This window comes from Anabrus simplex, chromosome 11 (assembly GCF_040414725.1).
Source record: "Anabrus simplex isolate iqAnaSimp1 chromosome 11, ASM4041472v1, whole genome shotgun sequence".
NCBI classification, from domain to species: Eukaryota; Metazoa; Arthropoda; class Insecta; order Orthoptera; family Tettigoniidae; genus Anabrus; species Anabrus simplex.
Genome location: NC_090275.1, coordinates 70,405,085 through 70,426,574, shown reverse-complemented (window position 1 = coordinate 70,426,574; position 21,490 = coordinate 70,405,085). Strand labels below are relative to the sequence as shown.

The 21,490-nt window shown below is 41.8% G+C and overlaps 1 protein-coding gene across 1 annotated transcript in view; it reads right to left on the bottom strand.

Moving 5' to 3' along the window:
- The window catches only part of LOC136883261 (uncharacterized), a 177,941-nt gene that overhangs the window by 31,062 nt on the left and 125,389 nt on the right, over window positions 1-21,490 (bottom strand). Inside the window, exons 4-5 of the mRNA XM_067155471.2 lie at window positions 8,799-8,890; window positions 681-837 (exon numbers count right to left, since the gene is read on the bottom strand). Of these exons, the coding sequence (XP_067011572.1) occupies window positions 681-837; window positions 8,799-8,890 (249 nt within the window). The remainder of the gene's footprint in view (window positions 1-680; window positions 838-8,798; window positions 8,891-21,490) is intronic.

Sequence of the window (21,490 nt, the reverse complement as noted above, 5' to 3'; positions counted from 1 at the left end):
CTTAACCAGAGCTCCTTTTGCCACCGCTTTTCAGAATTCCTGAAGGGCCTTCACAGCTACCGTAGTCCCAGGGCCCTCGAAATCCCCACTGTACTTCACCCTTACAGGCAGTCCCCTACTTCGGCTGTCCAATCTCCATAGACAAGGCGATGGTCGAATGCCCTCTAACATTTCTTTTCTCTGCTGCCGTTCATCCTTTTTCTGAATATCTGTACAGATTTTGGAATAGGATAGAACACTTCCCCTGGTAAACTGTTCCACTCCTTCACGCACTTTCAAATGAATGAAAATTTGCCCCAATCACTTCTACTAAAATCCCATCTAATTTTAAAGTTGTGGTCATCCCTGCCGATATAATTGTTTTCCAACTGAAGCCTCTCACGAATTTCCCCCCAATGCTTCCTCTCCTATATAGGCTCTATATAATCCTTTAAGTCTAGGTTTGTCCCTTCTCTTGCTCATCTTCATGTACACCTGTAAAGATTTCTGTCCCCAACTCACAATACTTCCCGAACAAACGTGTACATTGCATTTGCATGTACTATTTTAACTTGGTCACGATACGATTTCCGAAACCCTCTCCGACTCCATTTCTCATTCTGAACGTGCCTAGTCAAGATACAGTAGCATTTCTAAATTGATGAGTACATCCACAGTAATTAATACAAGTGAATACATACGGCAGTAAGCTGTTGTGACGAGGAAGAGGATGATTCCAAGAGGAATGGGTTCGAAGTAGATAATACACCAGATGGAGAATAAGATCATAAGCACGAAGAGTGCAACCGTCTGCACACTATAGAAGATAACCCATGGCAGCATTAGTTTAGGAATTTCCTGAAAACAGAAACCAGAAATAGAATTAACCGGAATAAATCGTGTCGACACAGTTAAGGACCAAGATGGAAAAGGGTGAAAGGTCCAGAAACATGTTTTTGAGTAAACGCCAATAATAGAGTTCCGAGCACAATGGCACTTTCACCCTCCTCTACCACAGGAGACCAGGAAGTAATGATTACCTACGGCCTTTCAAGTTCAAGTATACTACAGTTTTGTATAATTACATAACACTATTTAGCTTCTATAAAGTTCATTTCTTTAGGCCCAATTAAGTGGCTCAGAAATTAGAAAATACACGAGTGATAGCACACTGACAGAATGGACAGCACAGAACTGCAGCGCGAGGCGCTGGCACATTCATCCTTCCCCACCAAACTGAGCTGGGCACATTGGACTGTGGCCCTACCTGTTGAACTTCCTACCAAGTAAATTAATGACCTCAGGCACATGCACAAGTTACCACCAAATGCGGCATGGCTAATACATCCTCTTTTTACAAAAAAACACTTTTTTCATATTTCGGCACTTTTACCTTTTTCCATCTTCGGTCCTCAGTTATTGATTGATTGATTGATTGATTGATTGATTGATTGATTGATTGACTGATTGATTGATTGAGTGATTGCTCTGGAAAGGTTAAGAACAGTTGACCTTTTCTACCACCTAACCAAACTCATTCAAAATTACATTTTATCTTTCAAAATCATGGCAACAAAACATACCTAGTATTATATGAAGGACATTCCTAATATTTTCTGCCCGGTGAATGCGTCACAAGTTCAAATGAAGTCATGGCAGACCATACCATGCACATACTCCATCATACAGTCTGGAATTCGACACCAGAGGAGTTGCGGAATACGACGTCAAGGTCATCATTTAAAAACAGATTAAAATATTTACTTCGAATTTTGCAAACGACCATTGTGACTAATATTATCGTTCCAAAAACTGAAAATTACACATTATGTATATATTGTGTGTGTTTGGGTCATCAGTCCATAGACTGGTTAGATGCAGCTCTCCGTGCTAGCCTATCCTGTGTTAATCTTATCATTCCTACATAACTGCTTCACCTTACATCTATTCTAATCCGTTCGTCATATTCATACCTTGGTCTACCCCTGCCGTTTATACAACCTACCAAACCAAACCAAACCCCATGGCGCCAACAGCCCCTAAGGCCGCGTGCACACCGAGTGCGCTTCGCATAGTGTGTCGCGTGAAGCGTGAAATGCAATGCATAGCGCAAGGCGTGCTTGCTGTTCACACCGAAAACTCTACGCCGTGCTCTCAGCTTAGTTTGGTGCGAGGCGTTTTAGGGTGGTCACAAACTAATGCCGTTATCCAAGTACACTAGAAACAGTTTACTGATGGATAACAGTTACCTAAAATTGAAAATTAGGAAAAAGAATCGAAAGTGGGTTCATGAATTTAATGAAGAACGAATTAGTTTCAGAGAATTCCATCGTTTGCACAGAGATGCAAGACTTTATCACGATACATTTTATGATTACTTAAGAATGACAAAGAATACCTTTGACCTTCCAAACCCTGCAACTGAAATGTGGCGTCAAGTGGCAGAGAAGTATTGGGAGAAATTCAATTTTCCGAATTATCTAGGAGCACCGTGTAGCAAACACGTGGAAATTAAATTTCCGGCTAAATCACGCTCTTTATATAATAATTATAAATAGTATTTTGCAATATTGTTACAATTAGCATACATAATTAATCATGCGTAACAAAAGTGGAGTAAATGTGTGACAAATATAATTAATAAACAGAAATATTTACTTCCAAGCCCACTACTAGCCTGCAGAGTGATATTCTTCATGTTACCACTCTCCATTGGCAAAATTATAAACCGATATGACAGAGTCTGGGAGATTCTATGCACTTTGTCACAAAGTGTCCGGCTACATGGCTAAATGGTTACCGCACTGGCCTTTGGTCACAGAGTCCCGGGTTCGATTCCCGGCAGAGTCGGGAATTGTAATCATAATTAGTAAATTGCATTGGCACGGGGGCTGGGTGTATGTGTGTATTTATAATCATTTCATCTTCATCATGATGCAGGTCATCTACGGGCGTCAATTCAAAAGACTTGCACCTGGCAAGCCGAACTTCTCCTCGGACACTTCCGACACTAAAATCCATACCCAATTTCATCCTGTCACAATGTTAAGCCCAGTAAAGTGTGACAGTAGAAGTAATATTACTGTATATGTTTACTGTAGGAATGCGATACAACTGTTGTAGATACTTAAGTCCAACTTATTTTGCAAAACAGTTACATTTTTATAGTTTTTGTGTCTTGGGTTCCATATTTCTTCTCTTTGAAACACTGCATGAATAATTTCTTCTTCCATAGATTCAGAACCAGCTAGGTAACGCTAAGCAATTAACCAACACTGCGCGTTGTCTGGCGCTTCGCTTAGCTGTAAGATAGGCGTTCAGCGCAGCAGAGCGCGGGCTGTGTGAACACCTGGATTACGAACAAAGCACTGGTTATGCTTAGCGTGACGCTTAGCGTTGAGCTACACGCGACACACTATGCGAAACGCGCTCGGTGTGCACGCGGCCTAAGGGCCATGGCCTACCAAGCGACCGCTGCTCAGCCCGAAGGCCTGCAGATTATGAGGTGTCGTGCGGTCAGCATGACGAATCCTTAGACCGCAGCCGCCATCTCACCGTCAGATGGCTCCTCAATTGTAAAAACGTAGGCTGAGTGGAGCTCGCACCAGCCCTCAGATCCAGGTAAAATTCCCTGACATGTCCGAGATTCGAACCCGGGGCCTCCGAATAAGAGTGTCTCAAGGTGTGTCCTATCATTATATCTCTTCTTCTGGTCAAACTTTGTCAAATCGATCTCCTGTCACCAATTCGATTATCTGTTCATTCGTGATTTGATCTACCCATTTCATCTTCAGCATTCTTCTGTAACACTAACAGCAGATTTCAAAAGCTTATATTTTTTTCTGAGCTAAAGTACAGGTCAAAAGTTTAGGACCACATTAAAATTCATGAAATGTTATTTACAACCTACAATTGTGCTACTAACATACATACATACATACATACATACATACATACATACATACATACATACATACATACATACATACATACATCATCATTATAGACTGTTATGCCTTTCAGCGTTCAGTCTGCAAGCCTCTGTGAATTTACTAAACGTCGCCAAAATCCTCGATTTGCAACTAGTGTTGAGGCCTCATTTAGTTCTATACCTCTTATCTTTAAATCGTTAGAAACCGAGTCTAACCATCGTCGTCTTGGTCTCCCTCTACTTCTCTTACCCTCCATAACATAGTCCATTATTCTCCTAGGTAACCTATCCTCCTCCATTCGCCTCACATGACCCCACCACCGAAACCGGTTTATGCCTACAGCTTCATCCATCGAGTTCATTCCTAAATTAGCCTTTGTCTCCTCATACCGAGTACCCTCCTGCCATTGTTCCCACTTGTTTGTACCAGCAATCATTCTTGCTACTTTCATGTCTGTTACTTCTAACTTATGAAGAAGATATCCTGAGTCCACCCAGCTTTCGCTCCCGTAAAGCAAAGTTGGTCTGAAAACAGACCGATGTAAAGATAGTTTCGTCTGGGAGCTGACTTCCTTCTTACAGAATACTGTTGATCGCAACTGCGAGCTCACTGCATTTGCTTTACGACATCTTGATTCAATCTCACTTACTATATTACCATCCTGGGAGAACACACAACCTAAATACTTGAAATTATCGACCAGTTCTAGTTTTGTATCACCAATCTGACATTCAATTCAGTTGAATTTCTTACCTACTGACATCAATTTAGTCTTCGGGAGACTAATTTTCATACCATACTCATTCCACCTATTTTCAAATTCCAAGATATTAGACTGCAGGCTTTCGGCACAATCTGCCATTAAGACCAAGTCGTCAGCATAGGCCAAACTGCTTACTACATTTCCACCTAACTGAATCCCTCCCTGCAATTTTATACCCTTCACCAGATGATCCATGTAAACTACGAACAACAAAGGTGAAAGATTACAGCCTTGTCTAACCCCTGTAAGTACCCTGAAACAAGAACTCATTCTACCATCAATTCTCACTGAAGCCCAATTGTCAACATAAATGCCTTTGATTGATTTTAATAATCTACCTTTAATTCCTTAGTCCCCCAGTATAGCGAACATTTTTTCCCTCGGTACCCTGTCATATGCTTTCTCTAGATCTACGAAACATAAACACAACTGCCTATTCCTCTCGTAGCATTTTTCAATTACCTGGCGCATACTGAAAATCTGATCCTGACAGCCTCTTGTGGTCTGAAACCACATTGGCTTTCGTCAAACTTCCTCTCAACAATTGATCGCACCCTCCCTTCCAAGATGCCAGTGAATACTTTGCCTGGTATACTAATCAATGAGATACCTCGATAGTTGTTGCAATCCTTCCTGTTCCCTTGCTTATAGATAGGTGCAATTACTGCTTTTGTCCAATCTAAAGGTACCTTACCAACACTCCATGCTAATTTTACTACTCTATGAAGCTATTTCAACCCTGCCTTCTCACTATACTTCACCATTTCAGGTCTAATTTCATCTATTCCTGCAGCTTTATGACAATGGAGTTTATTTACCATCCTTTCCACTTCCTCAAGCGTAATTTCACCAACATCGTTTTCCTCCTCCCCATGAGCTTGGCTGTTTGCAACACCACCATGATGATTTCCTTTTACACTGAGAAGGTGTTCAAAATATTCCCTCCACTTCTCCAGTGATTCCCTGGAATCTATTATGAGTTCACCTGAATTACTCAAAACACTCTTCATTTCCTTTTTCCCTCCCTTCCTAAGATTCTTTATTACTGTCCAGAAGGGTTTCCTTGCTGCTTGACCTAGCCTTTCCAGGTTATTACCAAAATCTTCCCACGACTTCTTTTTGGATTCAACAACTATTTGTTTTGCTCTGTTTCTTTCATCTACGTACAAATCCCTGTCTGCCTCGGTCCTTGTTTGGAGCCATTTCTGATAAGCCTCCTTTTTACGTTTACAAGCTGCTCTCACTTCATCATTCCACCAAGCTGTTCGCCTTTTCCCATCTTTACGCATAGTTGTTCCTAGGCATTCCCTTGCTGTTTCTACTACAACATGCCTGTATGCCACCCATTCACTTTCTATATCCTGAACCTGCTTACTGTCTACTGTTCGAAACTTCTCACTAATCATATCCATGTACTTCTGTCTAATTTCCTCGTCCTGGAGATTTCCTACCCTTATTCGTTTGCAGACAGATTTCACTTTCTCTACCCTAGGCCTAGAGATACTTAGTTCACTACAGATCAGATAGTGGTCTGTATCATCGAAAAACCTCTTTTTTTTTTCTTTCCCTGAGCTCTCGCACCTAATATGATATGTCTCACCTGATTTCATTGAGTTAAGCCAAGTATTGTAAAAGTTATACATTTTAACTGTTGGAAGGTCACATCAAAAAGTAAAAATTTTTGGAAATATTATGTAGCCTACTATGTACTCCAATTGGTTACAAGTATCACAACCAAGATTCCTTTGTAGACTTAACAATAGGTGGGGTCACTTAGTATAAATATACAAATTCCTGAAAAATGCGACACCGAATTTTTTGCGTTTATGTTTTCTTCAAACCAGCGCTAAGATGATCAGTTTTTCCTTGTTCTTGTCATAGTTCTCAGTGTGAGCTCTCGGCATCAGAAATGTGTTCTTTAATGCCATCTGCAGACTGCAAATGAAACTATCAGGGCTGAAAAGTCTGATGCTGTTAGCGAGCTCCGAGACCTTGGGCCATACATGACAAAGACAAAGAAAAATCAACCATTTTGGCGCTACTTCGAAAAAAGAAAACATGTAAAAAAAGATGCCGCATATTTTCGTGATTTTTATATTAATACTAAAATAGCTCCCACCTCTTGTTAAGTCTACCAACAAATCTTGGTGTTGATACTTACTACCAGTTAGAGTGTACAGTACATTTTATTACCAAATTTTTTGATTTTTTTTGGTATGAACTTACTACCAGTTAGAGTGTACAGTACATTTTATTATCAAATTTTTTGATTTTTTTTGGTATGAACTTCCAAAAGTTAAAAATTCATAACTTCTACAGTACTTGGACTAACTCAATAAAATCAGGCGACATATATCCTATAAGATGTGAGAGCTTAGAAAGAAAATTACAGAGGTCTAGTGGGACAATTTTTGGTTCTAGATGGCACTTTCTGATTTCTTTATCTGGTCCTAAACCGGCACTGTAGTTACCGTCCATGTTTCACTTCTATACAATGCCACGCTCAAGAGAAAGCCTTCAGAAACGTTTTTCTAATTCCTATATCAATGTTCGAAGTGAGCAAATTTCTTTTCTTAAGAAAGGCCTTCCTTGCTTGTGCTAGTCTGCATTTTATGTCCTCCTTAATTCTGTCATAGTTATTTTACTACCCAAGTAGCAATATTCGGTCTATTTCCTTTAAAACACTTCCTAATCTAATATTTCCTGCATCGCATAACTTCGTTCGACTGCAATCCATTACTTTTGTTTTGGACTTATTTATTTTCATGTCATACTACATCTCCAAGACTCTGACCATACCATTCAGTAATTTCTTTAGTTCTTCTGCAGACTCCGGTAAAATAACAACATTATCGGCAAATCTCAGAGTGTTGATTACTCATATCATTTATGTATAAGAAAATATAATGGTCCCAATAATACTGCCTTGAGGAATTCCCCTCGCGATCAGATAATGCTTCACCTACTCTAAATCTCTGAGTTCTTTTTTCTAGAAATATATCCACCCATTCAGTCACTCTTTTATCTCAATTGCACTCATTTTTGCCAAGAGTCTCCCATGATCTATCCCAGGGCCTCTCAAACGCCCAAATGCGTGCAAACAGCGGCGCAAAGTTCCTGTGCACAGTGCATCGGTTCCGCTCGGCTCGGCTCGGACCAAAGCTTCGTCTCTGGGCTACTCGGCTAAGCTCGGCTCGGATTTGGAGCGCTACGGCGTAAGTGAGGAAGAGGGAGACAGGGGGAGCGAGCGAGACAGGCATGGGTAAGGAGAGAGACAGCGCTATTGCTCCAAATCGAGGAGTGGGGGTCTGCACTCTGGTCAACCAAGCGGAGTCGTCTTTCGCACCGTGCACAGTGCATGCACCAGGCTCATGCACCCTGAGAGGCCCTGATCTATCCTATCACACGCCTTAGATAGGTTAATCGCGATACAGTCTATTTGACCTTTTGAGTCTATAATATCTGCTATGTCTTGCTGGAGTCTAAAATAATAAAAAGGAATGCTTTCCTAAAGCTTACAAACAACAACTTTCCCCTGTGGGTGGGGGCGGTAGAATAACACCCACGGTATCCCCTGCCTGTCTTAAAAGGCGACTAAAAGGGGCCCCAGGGGCTGTGAACTTTGGAGCGTGGGGTGGCGACCACGGGGCCCTCAGCTGAGTCCTGGCATTGCTTCCACTTACTTGTGCCAGGGTTCTCGCTTTCATCTATCCTATCCGACCTCACTTGATCAACTCTTGTTCTTTCCAACCCCGACGGTATTAGGTTTGCGAGGCCTAGGGAGTCTTTCATTTTCACGCCCTTCGTGGCCCTTATCTTTCTTTGGTCGATACCTTCATTTTTCGAAGTGTCGGATCCCTTCCAATTTTTCTGTCTGATTAGTGTTATATAGGGGATGGTTGCCTAGTTGTACCTCCTCTTAAAACAATAATCACCATCACCGTACAAACAACACATGCCAAGCTGACTGGCCTCTAATTATCGGTTTTATGTTTATCACCCATTCCTATATAGACAGGGGCTACTATTGCAACTCTGCATTAATGTGGAATAGCTCCTTCATGCTAATAGTAATCAAATAAAAGTTCAGATATGGTACTGTATCTAAATCCAAGGTTACTTACCTTGTAGGCTGCATATCCGAGCAGTGCACTAGTCATGGTCTGGAATATCCCGAGCACCAATCCTACCCCATGAAGAGATGCCGACACGATGCCTGTGAACATCAGAAGCATATTGTCACTTCATCTCAATCATTTAAACCATCTCTTTTCAAACTTATTTCCTTAGGTACCACCGAGCACGTTCTCTGGGATCAGAAGTACACGCATGCACAGAAATGGTGTCCCGATATAAACAAAACATGGCGTCCCCCCACCTCCTTGCTTAAAGCCAGGGCCACACTTGCACGTTTGCACGACGTGATTTAATTGGTGTGTTGTATATTGTAAAGTAGCAATGCATCGCCATTGCTCTGCACATGGAAGAAATTCCGTTAAATAATAACACCGTTGTTGCATTATGTGCTGATTTGGTAGTCGTCGTCAAAGAAAATATTGGATTCATCCTATAATAAGTGACAGGTCATCAAGTTGGCAATTTGTGCTCCTACACAATAGAGTAAAGACAACCAAGAGAAACGTTTGAGTATTACAGAATGTCCGTGAACTCATCTGAAGTGCTTTTCTGTTTGTTGAAAAATGCTATCTGCAAAAGGAACACAACGTCTCCCCCAACGCAGCGCCCGTTACTGATAACCGCGCACCTCTCTTCATACCTCTGTTTTTTGAATTCCTGCTCCTTTGTATCGTAAAGGTACTTTTGTACCTACAACATATTTTATTCACGGTTTAATTCCATTTAGCAAAGTGAAAGTAGAAAACGAACGCAGATGGACCACACGCAATACTCAAACAAGACCACAATACTGCAGAGTCGTCTCTCCGCAATTGTTTCCAGGCACTGAATGGGAAAACACGCAAACAGAATAGATCTCGGCGACCTTGAAGACTCGACTTGTCTCATGTCCCGCGGCGGGAAATCACACTGTGTGTGGCCGGTCCCGTCCAAATTAGTGTTGTGCATTTTTGACGTGAGATTTCACGCAGTAACGCAGCGTGAAATCACGCAATTGTGGTCTTAGCCTAATAAAATATCGCGCTGCAAGCACACAAGTGTGCCCACGCGGCCTGTCGTCCAGCTGCACGAAAAGCACACAGTAACGCAGCTTGAAATCACGCAAGTGTGGCCCTAGCCTAACGCACTGTTGCAGGTAGACAGCCTGCTACAAGACTGTTGTGACTGAAATGGACACAGTGGTGGGTGTATGGCAATACACACAATGTGCCTTCAGCACTACCCTTTCACTCCCTTCCATTCCTTTTTAGTACTGGAGTGGCCTTCAGCACTACCCCTTCACTCCTTTTCAGTACTGTAGTGGACTCAACACTATCCCTTCACTCCCTTCCCCTCCTTAACAGTACTAGAATGGCCTCAACACTACCCCTTCACTCCCTCCCCCTTCTTTACAGTACTAGAGTGGCCTCAACACTACCCCTTCAGTCCCTCCCCCTTCTTTACAGTACTAGAGTGGCCTCAACACTACCCCTTCACTCCCCCCTCATTTTCAATACTAGAGTGGCCTCAACACTGCCCCTTCACTCCTCCCCTCCTTTCCAGTACTAGAGTGGCCTCAACACTACCCCTTCACTCCCTCACCTTCCTTTCCAGTACTAGGTGGCCTCAACACTACCCCCTTCACTCCCTCCCCCTCCTTTGCAGTACTAGAGTGGCCTCAACACAACCCCTTCACTCCCTCCCCTCCTTTTCAGTACTGGAGTGGGGCAGTGTTGACAGTTTATGTCGGGACACCATTTCTGTGCATGCGTGTACCACCTCTCAGGAAAACAATTACTTAACCCCAAAATGAAAGCAAATACAAATATTTCAACTGACTAATTTTCAGTTTTTGACACCCTTAAACAGATTTATGACGAGCACTTGAAAAACTTTACATATTACAAAATTAAACACAAAAACAAAAAATCAATTAAGCTTAAGAGAAAGGCGCGGATTTTGATCACCAAATCAATGTCGAAAAATGACCTGTAAAATCACCGAAACTTCCCCCAAATATGACTTAAAATGAGGGCGAAAATGACCCAAGAATGGTAAATATGTGAATTTTCCACATTGCTCTTTATTCAAAATGAAATTAAGCAGTTAACTAATAATAATAATAATAATAATAATAATAATAATAATAATAATAATAATAATAATGTTATTTATTTTACGCCACACTTTTACGGTTTCCGGAGACGCCGAGGTACAGGAATATGTCCCGCAGAAGATCTTTAACGTGCCAGCAAATCTACTGACCCGATCCTGACGTATGTGACCATCTCCAAATACCGCCGGACTAAGCCAGGATTGAACCTGCCAAGTTGTGCTCAGAAGGCCAGCGCCCTCCCGTCTGAGCTACTCAGCCCAGCTACAATGAACTTGTCATCAAATAATAATAATAATAATAATAATAATAATAATAATAATAATAATAATAATAATAATAATAATAGAGTGATTTTGATATTTTGATTGATGTGTTTCAGTCTTACCTTTGGCTCCGACAATATGAAAGTGACTGAGGTATGAGCGATGCTAGTAAAGTCATTCCTTATGCAGCCAGTCCCTGTTGTGAATGGTGTGAAGATATTATAATAGCAACTTCTGGCTCGCCGAGGAAAGCAACGGGAAACTACTTCACTCCTCATTTCCCTAGTACGCCTCTTCAGTGATGCCTAGGCCATGTATAACAGCTAATGTTGAAGCTATTGAGGATTCAACCAGCCTTAGAGCTGAGGACTGAACTTACATGTATACAGTTACAGAAACACCTTAGAGAAAAATGTTTTAGTTCTTAAAAAACAGTTCTTGCAAACAAAATAACTGACCACCTATATGTCATCCACTGATATTCTAGATACCACTTTGTTTGTCGCGACCCACATATTGCTGAATAGTAAATCTTTTATCTGCTGCCACTTTCAGTTCACATATTTCTCAGAAAGATCTTTGACCATCTGTAGAACTCGTCGAATTGTGAAATAATTTTTCTTCAATGGACAGCTAAAGCTTTATCTATGGCATTCTAACATTTAAAGTGAATCACAACCTCACGAGCAATGTCACTTCTCGTATTGTTGTATAGATTTTCTGACATCACCGATATCCTCGCCCTCAGAGCCTACTATGTGTCTTGCATCCTACCCATTATTGAATTCGCGGCTCCCATTTGGTCTACCTCTTCACCCACTAATTTGAATCACATTGACCGCGTGCAGTCATTCTTCTGTGCCACTGTTAGAGTCAGAGTATCTGATTGTCGAAACTTGAGCAGCAATCAGATACTGGACAAGTTAAGCCTTCACTCGTTATCTACTCGCAGGAATGTAGCCGAACTTAGATTCCTATATAACGCTGTTAACGGTTTATTTCGTTCTCCTGAACCTGCATCCTCCTCTTCCCTAAATGTCTCAACTCGCAAAACCAGGATAAATCCACCCCTTCATATTCCATATTCCCGCCTCACTCTTGTTCAAAGAACATTATTTATCGGTATTCCAACCCTCCTTAACTCTTTATCTTCAGACAGGAACTTGGCCTTTTTTCTTCGTTTGCCTCCTTTAATTTATTCTTCCTTGACATAACCTAGATCATTTTCTTCATATTCATTTTTTTCTCTTCTCATTACTGTCCCCTATATTGTACATAATGTAATATTTATGTTTTATTGTAAGCTACTGTACCGTTACTTATGCGTCATATCTACATTTATCTTACTGCGCTTCGTTTCAATTTCAATCTTTAATTTTCCTCGTTCTTTTCTTTTGCCCTTATGTTTTATTGCCAACGGCCGTAGCCGTGTTGAAACACTGGATCCCGTGAGATCTCTGAAGTTAAGCAACATTGGGCGTGGTCAGGAGTTGGATGGGTTGCCACGCGCAATGGGAATGGAGGAGCGGAAAAGAACTGGCCACCCTACCGCACTTAAACTCCGGCTCAGGAACACCTCTGCGGAGGTTCGGATCTGCCTTCGGGCAGAATAACCCTTACCCTTACCTATATTTTATTGTTAACTGTTGTATCTCTACAGTTATTTTGTTAGTTTTCAATTTTCTTTCACTACTTTTGTCATTCGATGATTTTTCTTCATTGCTCTTTCAGTTTGCATTGTGCTACTCCATTGTAAATATACTTTTTTTTTTATCGCGGAACTCTGTAATTTGGCTTCTCCCTGTTTTGGTTTCCCACATAAATAAAAATAAGAATAAATAAAACTAGGACTGTGTACAACGAAACTAAAAGACACGTGTATCTATATTAGTATTCGGGCACTTCAGCAACCTTAGTTAAATGTGAATTTGTACCTACTAGAGTGTCCATACCTCCTGGGCCCATCCAGCATCTTTGGAAATCCACATCCGGCAACTCGGCATGTTGCGGCCATTGGCAGATGTGTGGAAGGCGCAGGATACAAGTGGCAGAGCCCCTTTTGCTGACATCCGCGACGGAGCGCTATACCGCTTGAAATATGTCGTCTCTGTACAGAAACGCTTCTCTTGGGTAATTCCTTTAGTTTGAGGAACAGATCGAAATCATAGGGACTATGTCCGGTGAATAGGGTGGATGTTTCAGGACCTCCACATTGCCAACAATTTCTTGTCAGGGGCAGCGTTGTGGCAGTGGGCATTGTCGTGCAAGACAATGGGCGGATGCCTTTTGGAAATGTTGCCGTTTCCTGCGCAGAGCAAGACGAAGATGGTGTTCCAGAAACCTTCTATGTGCCATCTTGATCTTTATCCCTGCTCTTTTCTTCCACCTTCATAAACATTACTTTAGGGCGGTCCGGTCTGACACCACCCGTTCGCCTGTAGGACTTGCACTAGCAAAACATATGCTGCCAACAACAGCGTACTTTATTGTTCCTACGCAATGTGGCGACACAGTATTGCCACCAATTATTTTCCAGCCCTACCACAACCAAAATGTCTCTCAGATCAGGAAATGTTTTGCAGTGATTTGAGGGCCGGAGAAGGTGAGAGAAGAGCGGCCTATAAAAGGAACTGTCCCGGTATTCGCCTTAGTGAAGTGAATGGAAAACCACTCTCAGTACAGCCGACAGTGGGACCAGCCCACTGCTAACCGAAGCAGCTCTGCTCGGTGCGAACTATACTGAAATTCAACTCAAGAGCTTAGGAAAAGTATCCTTCCGCATGTGAGCACGTCCCCTGCTCCCCCTTGCCGTCTCCGTTCACCATCTCAGCCACAACCAGCTTATCATTAACGCCGTGCGTCTGACAAGTACTTTATTCTGAAATAGTGAAGCATCAAACGGATTCACTTCCTTTCACATAGCTGTACTTTGATTACGTACCATACCTATTTATTCCTTTATTGACCCTGTAAAACCTACAGATTACTGACGAATACCGAGGCAAGAGAAGCAAGGTTTATTTTTATTTCATAATGCAATTTGTGTGAGGCACATGGAGACTTACAACATAGGTATACGATTCCGCTCTCGTGCAACGACTGTCAGTGGCAGTTTCTCACAGTTCAAAAAGCTGAAAAATCCACCAGCGAGTGGGATTGCAAAATACAATGTTTCCAGAAACGGTGTAAATATTGTAGTCTCGTCATTCGGAAGGTAAAAATGAACTCATGATCTCTTTGTGACAACATTTCTGCAGGTAGAGGGCGGTTACGAATATAAAGTACAAATTATTATTATTATTATCGAATACGCCAAAGATCCTATTCCCATACCGTGATAAGGCCCTTCCTGTTTTATTTACGGCGAGTGCATAGTTTGAACTGAGTCGACCTTTCGCTGGAGACTTGGATTTTCCGTATAGTTTAAATTCCAAGCGAGCGGCGTAAACACTGTACATAGAAACGCCGGTCAGCTGCGCGATATTTTTCACCACATCTTCCACAGTCCACAGTGGATTCTCATCTCGTAGGCTACTGTAAACGTTTAAAACAATTTGGTTTAGATTTCCTATTTAATTTTTCTCCACTTTTGCTAGCTTTAAAGTATTTCACAGGGGACTCAAGCGTCACAGCATCACACACGTCTTGCTCACAGCTGGCAGCCATTATGAACACTGAACATGCTGTTGTAGCCAGTATTGCCAACAGTTTTCTTGGATCCATCTTCAACGTCGCACATATTATGCGAACTTATCAGCAATGGAATGAACTCGAACAAAGCTTACTAAGTACACAGTGCAATAAGATATCAATATCATATTAAATAATTATTATTTTGCTACATACACCACTGAGAACAATAACTATTCATAGCCATCTACATATGAAATATAAGAGTTGGTAACGAACCGGAATAACATACAACGTGTGATATATTTTCCATATTTATACAGGGTAAAACATTTTAATTCCTGAAGTCAGTTCACCAGAATATCTAACCAAACTGAAGGAAGCTCCTGATTTCAGGAACAAGTAACAAACCTAGGGAACTATTTCGCGCTGCGGAAGCCTTTTCACCGACCAGAAATCTGACAAACATCAAGGGAACCGCTAAGGTCTTGAGTTGACTCTCAGTATAGGAATCATAATAGTCAAAAGTTGTCATTCCCCTCCCTGAAGAGGAGGGGCAGGCCAGTTGGAAGGTAACGCCCTCTCTCTGGTGAACAAGGAATCTCAGGGCATGGCCAACTAGATCTATGTTGTGCTAACTGGCCTAAAGTGGCGCATTAAGTCGGCCTTGCTCTGAGCTCTGTCGCCTCCGCAGAGATACTAAGAAAACGAGAATATTTAGAAGGTTAAAATTGGCAGCAGATATTTTTACAAGAACAATACAACGATGATAATCATTTTGAACAGTTCAGTAAAAAATACCTTTTATCAGTGAAGTGCATAAGTCTTCATCATTCTGGCGTATGCAACGACACCACCTCCGTCTGTCCGGCTCCATGGCTAATTGGTTGGCGTGCTGTCCAAGAGGTCCCGGGTTCGATTCCAGCGGGGATTTGTTATTTTTATTATAATTTTACGGCCTCACTGGACCAATTCAGTCAATCATTTTCTGGTCGTCTTCTTCGGCAAGTTTTCTTTCCGAAACGCGCAGTAGCTTTTCATTCGTTCTGATCTTTACTGTCATTCCTCGTCTTTAAACACCCTCTTCATTGTAATTTCGTTTGTCTATTTTTGGTTTAAATCTTGCATATTATGTTTTTCAGTTTCTTTAAATTTTCTGTTTTGTTTTGCAAAGCGTCCAGAGTTATTTCTAGTTCTTCCGTATCGTTTCTAATGTTCTTAATCCATTCTACTTGTTGCTTCAGACTGCAGAGTTTCTCTATAATTTTGCTTGGTAATCTGGTTTCTGGTGTCCTCATAATGTGACAAAAAAAAAAAGAAAGAAAGAGAGATCCTCTTCTTCTGTACAGTATCTCTGATGGGCTCCAGTTCTTTGTGCGCCACTTCGTTCGGGACTATACACCAATGGCAATTTCTGATACTTTTTCTTTATGCATGTTCTAGCTATTCTATTATTATTGTTACCTTCATCTATAACCATGAGGTAGAGTTCTTGCCACTGAATCTGTGGAGTGACATCTAACAAATTTTGATTATAGATGTTTTCGTTGCAGGTACTTCCATGACAGAGATGTGATTTGGGCAAGGTGGAATTACGCATGCTTGATTCTTTCTCAATAAAATGTCTGCCGTTCAGCGAGGTGACTGTCACTGTGGTGCAAGGAACAACATTAACATCATCTACTTCTGTCATTATGACTGTCTACCGTACGTAAGTTTTATTCATAAGTTACACTAACATGTTTATTTCAAATTTACCGAGCTCGATAGCTGCAGTCGCTTAAGTGCGGCCAGTATCCAGTATTCGGGAGATAGTAGGTTCGAACCCCACTGTCGGCAGTCCTGAAAATGGTTTTCCGTGGCCGCTTCTTTCCCTCTCCTAGCCCTTCCCTGTCCCATCGTCGCCATAAGACCTATCTGTGTCGGTGCGACGTAAAGCAACTAGCAAAAAAAATATTTCAAATTTTAAGTGACTTTTCTTAGAGTAATTTTGGCTGTCGAAGATGGGCTTACATAATAATTATAATATAAATCCTTAATAATGTCTTAAACGCCGGCTATGTATTTCAAAAATATGCGAAAAGATAATGGTTTATATGATTCTCTTTACGGCCTCTCGACTTGTGTCGCTTAGCTGAGTCCGGCATTGTTTCCAATTGTGTTAACCTTCTCATTTTCATTTGAATCGTTTATTATCAAAATGGGAACACCGCAAAAATGAAAAATAAAGTTTTTATTTGCTTTATATTCGTTGGAAATAGACAGCGGTTGGTGCTAAAAGAGGACGCCTCCATCACCTGTGTACGCACTACAATGTAGGCAACACAGTGTACACCTGTGTATGCACTACAGTCAATATGTTCGTGGACTGGCGCTAACGGTTCAAGGATCACATAGTCTTTTGATCTGCCTTTTCGCGCCCTTTTCCCATCGTGGTGATCCGGGCCATTTGTACTTGATCATCACAAACGTTTCGCTAGCGGATTTGCCTAATTTTTGGCAGCATTTAAAATTTGCCTGTTGCTCAAACCACGACATTCTCAAGTTCCGTCGCTGACATTCAGCTGCCCTTCACAACAGAGTTCTGCTTATACTGTAAGCACGCAACTGTCTCTTGCTGGGACGAGCGAAGAACTGTCACGGTAACACGCTGTGGTGCAAACTCTCTGCTGTAGTAGACCACAGCGACAATATACGGCCAGTCCACGAACTTTTTTTTTGCTACTTGCTTTACGTCGCACCGACACAGATAGGTCTTATGGTGACGATGGGACAGGAAAGGTCTAGGAATGGGAAGGAAGCGGCCGTGGCCTTAATTAAGGTACAGCCCCAGCATTTGGCTGGTGTGAAAATGGGAAACCACGGAAAACCATTTTCAGGGCTGCCGACAGTGGGGTTCGAACCTACTATCTCCCGAATACTGGATACTGGCCGCACTTAAGCGACTGCAGCTATCGAGCTCGGTAGTCCACGAACTTGATGACTCTACTGCGTGTGTCACTTATCACTGAATTTAGTCACCTTTGTCGCTTTAAGATTTACGCGGCGAAAACAAGTGAAATTTTAGATGCTAAGAACTGGTTGGTTTCTGTGTACCAAAAGTTTACCTTCGCTGAGATAATGGGAAAAGGCACTCGTAGAAGTGCAAAAGTGCCGCTTGATCCCCAGCAGTTTTTGCACTATGAACACGATACTGAGAGGAAAGGACAAGTGGTTGCTAGGCCCTTTATTACCCACACTTTTTATTTAACAGAAGATGGAAAATTTCCCATAGACGGCATTAAGCTTGTTACAAGAAGTGAGTGCATATGCTGGAAACGTTCCCATCAACAAGATACGGAAGGAGGATGTTTAGAAACTATTGATATACCTGTGTATAACTAAGGTTAAGTTATGAGTAGGTTCCCACCTGTGTATATCCCGGATAAACTAGATAAGTCATTTTTTCCCATTTTAAATTTTTTTAGGTAATCTACTAAGTTCAATGATCTGCCTTGGAAAGGAACAAGGTAAGTCATTTCTTCATAACATTGAAAAAATAGCCAATAAGAACACAAAACTGTCGTCAATAAAATTGGTTTAAACCAGATAAGTCAGTTTGTCTTGTGAGTAGTATTTTTTTCTGTTGTTACGGCCTTTGCTGGCAGGAGCTAGTGTTTACTGTGCACTATGTCTTCTGGTATGGGCTAGAGCAATTTTGTTACTTTCATTGACCTGTCTCAGTCTCATCCTTGGCTTTGACAAGATGAAAGTGACTGAGGTATGAGCGATGCTAGTAATGCCATTCCTTATGCAGCCAGTCCCTGCTATGAATGGTGTGAAAACGTTGCTCATAGGGTCGGTTGGTGCATGCATTTCAGTGGGCTTGGCACACTGATATGTCATAGCAACTTCTGGCTCGGTGAGGAAAGCAACGGGAAACTACTTCACTCCTTATTTCCCTAGTACGCCTCTTCAGTAATGCCTAGGCCATCTATGACAGCTAATGGCAGAGCTGTTGAGGATCCAACCAGCCTTAGGGCTGAAGAATGAACATACATACACTGTGAACGTGGATATCATTGTTTTTGCAAATGGATGGTTGGTAGCGAATTTTAAATCTTCCTTACAGTATACCAATGTGACTTACACCACGTCAGTTTTGACTGGTCCACATAAGGAAACACTGCCTAGTCATGACAGGCCAAGTCAGTTTCACTCACAATCCAAAGCACATAAATAATGTATGTTTGAAATTACAAAAAAAGAAAATCAAACCCCAACCATTATTAAAAAAACTGCTTTTTATAACGAAGAATGCTTTAACCATTAAATGCGCAATTTGTTATTTCTCTTAAATATGACGCTTTTTCATTCCAAAAGTAATGCATTATTATCACAAAATGTTATTTGAGAAAATACATATTTTAAAATTTATTTGGATCAGTCAAAATGTCAAAAGTGTTGAATGTTTTTACGTAGCGGTATATGCAAAGTTGTACACTTACTGTAGCTACCGCCACACTATCTTTGTACGTCCTTGCACACGATTTCTCTGAGGTAAACAACATTTTAATTGCTTTACCTTAACTGTCTAAAGCTAATATTCACTCCAGATGATCACCAAGAAAAAATCATAAAATAAAAGTGTCAATTTCTTAAACCACTAGCGACCTCTAGCGAGTTTGTCTGCAAGGTAGAAGTAAATGCACACTTGTAAATTCGTAAAGTAGATATAGAAAGCAAGTAAATTCTCCTTTGTACATGTGCAATGCTGTGCATTTAAAGGTTAACAACATTTGGTGACAATCAGTGATTTCGTATTGCTTAAAAAAAAAAAAATGCTTCCCCTGAAAACATAAATTTTTGACCTATCGTGTTACTCCTTGGGATGAGAGATATTAGAACTACAGTATGAAAAATTTACGATGAGTTCAAGACATGGTCTACCACAATGTACATTGAAGTGGACTGATAGGTAACTAGTGCCTAACCGAGCTCGATAGCTGCAGTCGCTTAATCGCGGCCAGTATCCGGTATTCGGGAGATAGTGGGTTCGAACCCCACTGTCGGCAGCCCTGAAGGCCATGGCCGCTTCCTTCCCACTCCTAGCTCCTTCCGGTCCCGTCGTTGCCATAAGACCTGTCTGTGTCGGCGCGACGTAAAGCAACTTGCAAACAATGAAACTAGTGCCTAGCCAATATTTCTTAGGTGTTTGTAAATAAAGCAAGTGTAAATCTGTTGGAATCATGTCTTTTATGACAAGTTTCTTTCTTTCTTTCTTAACATGCTTACCTTCCAGGATTGGTTTTCTCTCGGACTCAGCGAGGGATTCCACCTCTACCGCCTCAAGAGCAGTGTCCTCGAGCGTGAGACATTAGGTCGGGGGATACAACTGGGGAGGATGGCCAGTACCCCGCCCAGGTGGCCTCACGTGCTATGCTGAACAGGGGCCTTGGTAGGGGATCGAAATATTGAAAGGGATAGACAAGGAAGAGGGAAGGAAGCGGCCGTGGCCTTAAGTAAGGTACAATCCCGGCATTTGCCTGGAGGAGAAATGGGAAACCATGGAAAACCACTTCAAGGATGGCTGAGGTAGGAATCGAACTTACCTCTACTCAGCTCACCTCCCGGGGCTGAGTGGACCCTTTTCCAGCCCTCGTACTACTTTTCAAATTTCGTGGCAGAGCCGGGAATCGAACCCGGGCCTCCGGGGGTGGCAGCTAATCACACGAACCACTACACTGCAGAAGCGATTCGTATTGTTTAAAAATTTTAAAAATGCTTCCCCTGAAAACTTTCATTTTTGACCTATCTTGTTATTCCAGGGATGAGAGGTATTAGAACCACAGTATGAAAACGTTTACGATCAATTCAAGACATGGTATATCACAAAGGATATTGAAGTAGACTGATAGGTAACTATAATAGCGCCTAGCCAATGTTTGTTAAGTGTTTGGAAATCAACCAACTGTAAACTGTTGGAAAAATGTCTTTCATGACAAGTTGCCTTAGATAATACCGGGTACGCTTTAAACGCTGTTTTCTCTTATTTATTAACTCAATTTATTTACAATTTTCGACTCGTTGGCTGAATGGTCAGCGTACTGGCCTTCAGTTCGAAGGGTCCCGGGTTCGATTCCCGGCTGGGTTGGGGATTTTAATCTTCATTGGTTAATTCCAGTGGCTCGGGGGTTAGGTGTTTGTGCTGTCCCCAACATCCCTGCAATTCACACACCTCACATAACACTATCCTCCACCACAGTAACACGCAGTTACCTACACATGGCAGATGCCACCCACCCTCATCGGAGTATGTGCCTTACAAGGGCTGCACTCGGCTAGAAATAGCCACACGAATTCTTTTCTACTTATAATAAATAAACTTGCAATTCCTTGTTATTATCATGCATTGCGACAAGGCGACATGTAAACATCATAAAAATCATGGTATCAACCATATACCGGTCCATGGTGTAGGGGTAGTGTGCATTCCTCTTACCCGGAGGCCCCGGGTTCGATTCCCGGCCAGACCAGGGATCTTTACTTGTTCAAGGTCCACTCAGCCTACGTGATTAGAATTGAGGAGCCATCTGACGGTCTGATAACGGCTCCGATCTAGAAAGCCAAGAATAACGGCGGAGAGGATTCGTCGTGCTGACCACACACCTCGTAATCTGCATGCCTTCGGGCTGAGCAGCGGTCGCTTGGT